This window comes from Belonocnema kinseyi, chromosome 2 (genome assembly GCF_010883055.1).
Source record: "Belonocnema kinseyi isolate 2016_QV_RU_SX_M_011 chromosome 2, B_treatae_v1, whole genome shotgun sequence".
Taxonomy (NCBI): domain Eukaryota; kingdom Metazoa; phylum Arthropoda; class Insecta; order Hymenoptera; family Cynipidae; genus Belonocnema; species Belonocnema kinseyi.
The window spans coordinates 92655090-92659325 of NC_046658.1; the positions used below are offsets into that span (position 1 = coordinate 92655090).

The 4236-nt window shown below is 30.9% G+C and overlaps 1 protein-coding gene across 2 annotated transcripts in view; it reads right to left on the reverse strand.

The window, feature by feature from the left end:
* LOC117168210 (leukotriene A-4 hydrolase-like) overlaps positions 1-4236 on the reverse strand; it is a 6422-nt gene continuing 2186 nt past the window's right edge. For both annotated transcript variants that reach the window (XM_033353690.1, XM_033353689.1), the window contains 9 exons: positions 3955-4067; positions 3560-3711; positions 2297-2408; positions 2121-2189; positions 1766-2042; positions 1390-1685; positions 1057-1305; positions 678-973; positions 1-306 (listed from right to left, as the gene is read on the reverse strand). In XM_033353690.1, the coding sequence (XP_033209581.1) occupies positions 72-306; positions 678-973; positions 1057-1305; positions 1390-1685; positions 1766-2042; positions 2121-2189; positions 2297-2408; positions 3560-3711; positions 3955-4067 (1799 nt within the window). In that variant the 3' untranslated portion in view covers positions 1-71. The remainder of the gene's footprint in view (positions 307-677; positions 974-1056; positions 1306-1389; positions 1686-1765; positions 2043-2120; positions 2190-2296; positions 2409-3559; positions 3712-3954; positions 4068-4236) is intronic.

Consider the following 4236-nt stretch of genomic DNA (forward strand, 5'->3'; position numbering starts at 1 on the left):
TTCAAAGTAGTAAATATTTTCTTAAGAAAACACAACAAAGTTTACGTTTTTATTCACATACATGGTTCAGGTTAATTGTAATCAAGATGTAAATCTTTTTTTATCATTTGAGCTGTCACAAACATCATTTTATCTTTAGTTTTCATGTAATTCTCTATTGCTCTTTGTCTCATTTCTTGCCAGTCATAAAGATCACGATAAATCGGTCTGATTAAACTCATGCCGCCATGTTTTGTTACGAAATCCAGAGCTTCTTCCACTTTCGGTTCCCATCGAGATTTTAGCGCCAGTCGAATCCACATAAATCTGAAATTAATAAAAATATGTTATCACGGTTTATCCTAAAAATCAAAGGTAAAAGTTATGGACTCACAAAAACTATATTTTCATCTCAGGTTTTTTTTAACTCAACTTACTAGTACTTATAGGAAAATAAATTAATTCTCAAATACTTTCGTGAACAAATTTCTACCCTAGCAAACATTCAAATCTTATATGTTTAAATCTTATATCTCGCACTGAGGACCCCTATCCGTGGTCAAAACGTTTGCCAATCTAATAATTTAAGAAATGCATGTTTTATAATTATTTTCATAAGACCCTAATGCCAATGAAAAATTTCTTCAAACTAATTTTTTATATTTTAAACATAAAATTGGATGAAATTGCATACTTACCTTATTTTCGCGTTTTGGACAGAATCAACGTCGTAAACCTCTTGCATCTTCTCCATTTTTCTAACTGAGAGTACAGCCTCATCCGCAAATAATTCTGAGAGAAATTGCAGCTTTTGCTGGGCTGTTAAATTCGCAATATCTGATTTTTCAAAGTTGGAGGCAGTATTTTCGTCCCAGGATAACCATCTCTTTGCGAGATTGATGCAAGCATTCAACAAATCGGTGTTATAATTTGGAATAACAGGAGGCATTCCTAGTTTGTTTAGCCATGCGTCCCAATCAACTGAATCCAGAAGCTGTAAAATAATAAAAACTCGATTAGATGCTGAAGTTTTTTCAGTTTGTTGATAATATATTTCCTTTTTAAAGCCAAAGGTACTTGGGTTTTATTTGAGAAGTATTTATACAAATAGTCCTTCCAATCTGTAGTTACAATACTCTTATACTTGAAAGTCTCAAAGTAACTTTTCAAAAAGGGTTCAAATTCTTTAGGACCTCCAAGAAGTTTTTCCAGGTAAAAATGAAAAGTGTGGCCCTTCATGTAAGGGACATTGGAAATTGCATAATCAGAATCGATTCCATCCAAATTGACAATTAATTTAGTGAATTCAGGACTCAAGGATTTAAGCTGCAAAATATGAAGCTTGGTTATTATACAATTTTTTCATCAAGATTCTTGGTACAGTTTAAGAAAAATTAAAATTAGACTCACAGCATCTTTAAGTTCTGAGAGTCCCATCAAAGCATAAAAATGTCTAACTTTTTCACCAAACATCCTCCCAATTATTTTGAATTGAAGAAATACAGTGAGTCCTTCCTTTAACCAAAAGTGTTCAAAATTTGCAATTGCCACTAAATTCCCGCTCCAGCTGTGTGAAATTTCGTGAGCTATGACACTAGTTAAGAAATGGTCACCAGCAAGTAAAGATGGTGAGGCAAAAGTTAGACCAGGATTTTCCATTCCACCAAATGCAAAACTTGGAGGAAGAACCAATATATCATAAACACCTGAATTATATTTAAATCACCTTTTATTATTAGAAAGTATTTTTACAAATGTTTGTATAAAATCATTTTTTCAATCTTACCCCAAACGTAGGGACCACAAATTTCTTCAGCAGTGCGAAGCATAGTTTCAGTTTCCGAAAATTCGGAAGCGCTTTGATCTATTAATTCTTTCTCTGCCCAAACAGAGGATCTGGGTCCAATTCGTTTAGAAACCAAACTACCAACTGCAATTGCTATTAGGTACGAAGGAATCGGAACTGGTTGATAAAATGTGCTCAGTTTTGAAAATGGATCTACATCTTTGGTTCCATTGTGCAAGGCTGACATTAATACTCTTGCCCACTTTGGTGCTGTGATCTTATTGCAAATGAAAATATAGTGATAATAGTAATTCGGTGTTTTAAATATTTTTGCTATTAATTTAAATTAATTTACTTCGGCACTATATGTGGATGTTAAACCTGGCGTATCCTGACAAGGTAACATCGACCGGGCATGAATAGCCTAATAAAAATAAATCACCATTAAGATTTACAGTTAAATATTGAAATGATTAAAGTTTTTTAGCACAATTTGGCTACTTCTTTTTATTAGATTATTTAAAGGATTACCACGCATTGGGAGAAAAGGTAAGGATATTTTCCACCCGAAGTTTGTTCAGGATCTAGCCACTGTAAAGCAGGTGCTTTTGGCGAAGTTTCGTACTGAATTTTAATTTGATACCTGCAATTAAAATGTTTTATAATTCAATCATATTTTTCTTCGATTTTTTGAATAAAAAAATATTTAAATCCAGAATCTTATAGGCTTCAAATTTAAAAGCCTAAAATGCAAAAAAGATTTTCATTTGAGTGTTTTAATTTGCTGTTTAGCTTATATTTGTTTGAATGGAAAAACATTCAGCAATTTATTTTCTTATTGATCGTGAAAAATGTTAGCGAACCAAGAAATGACCAAGAAATTTTTTACCCGACTAAAACTTCTACCCTGTTTATAAGAAACGTCAAGAGATACCAAATTTTCTAAGGATTTTCAATGATTTTAAAAGAAATTAAAAGATTCTATTAGATTTAAAAAATTTGAAATATTCTAGGGGTTTCAGATTATTCGAACATCACTCAAGGCTTTTTAATAGATATCAGTGAATTTCAATGAATTTTAACATAGTTTTCAGGATTTTAAGAGATTTCCGTGGGTTTCAAGGATTTCGTAATTTTTTAAAGGGATTTTGAAAGCATTATAGATTTGAAGATTTTTTACGGGATTTCATTAGAGTTTTGTGGGATTACTAGGGATTTCACAAGATTTAATGGATATCATAAATTTCAAGGTATTTGAACAGATTTTAAGGTATTAACTTTATACTTCAAAATTCCATCGATTATAATGCCAATTAAATATTTTCAAGTATTTCAAATCATTTCGTAGGACTTAAGACTTCCAACGGATTTCTAGAGATTTTTAAGGAATAAATGGTAGAAAATTTCAAGAGACTTCAAGGGATTTCTTAGGATTTCAAGTTATCTTAACAGATTTAGGGGATTGCAACGGATTTCAAAGAAAGGATAAAATTTTGAGGAATTTTAAGGGATGTAAAAAGATTTCAAAGCTTCTAGAATATATGTTAAGAAACTCGAAAGAATTTCACGAGATTTTATTCTAGCTGTCTATTACGTTTTTTTATAAAAGTTCAAAATTTTGCAGTTTAACGGCATTTAATTTCAAATTGTGCAGTTTCGTTTACTTCAAATGAAACAATGTTGAGCCTCAGGAGTTCGAATTTTTTTAATTTCAATGACCGTGAGAAATTTTTGTAAACCGAAAAAAAACGGAAATTTATATCTTCGGTTATAACAACTATCCTGAAATCTCACCTGGTTTTACCATCCTCTGATTCAGGAACGTTCGGTAATTTTATTCTCAACTTCGATCCAAATGAAACGGTTTCTTCAACGGTGTATTCAAGTTTCGAATCATCCTTGCAATTCGTTATGCTTTTTAAGGTAAGGTTTTGTACATCCAAAATCTAATTGAATTTTAAACTAATATTACCAGAAGGCAAAGCTTAATTATTGAGAATCAGATCTTTAACCCATGTATGCACACCCGGATACCCGCGTATCCATCATACAAAAATGTGTTGATTAATAATAGACTTAATAATTAATTAATTATAAAATAATTATTAATTATTCGATACAACGCAGATAAAGTTGGGTGTGCACGCAAGTGTTAATATTTTAGTACAAAAAGAAGTTTAAAGAAATACCAGAGAATTAGTGGGTTTTTTTCTTTCTGCGTCGAGAATAACATGACCTTGTAGAATTTTCTTTTCAAAATTCACAAAAAGTTGAAAATGAACGTTCGTGACCGCTACGAGATCTGCAATTAAAAATTATTGTTTTAGCTCCTTTGGATTCTTGATAAAATTAATTCATTTAAAATCCAAAGAATAATTCTTTGAAGAAGTTTCAAAATAAATTTAGTTATTTTAATATTTTTACATATTCAACATCGGGTGAGTCGAAAATATAATATTAGAATTACAGCA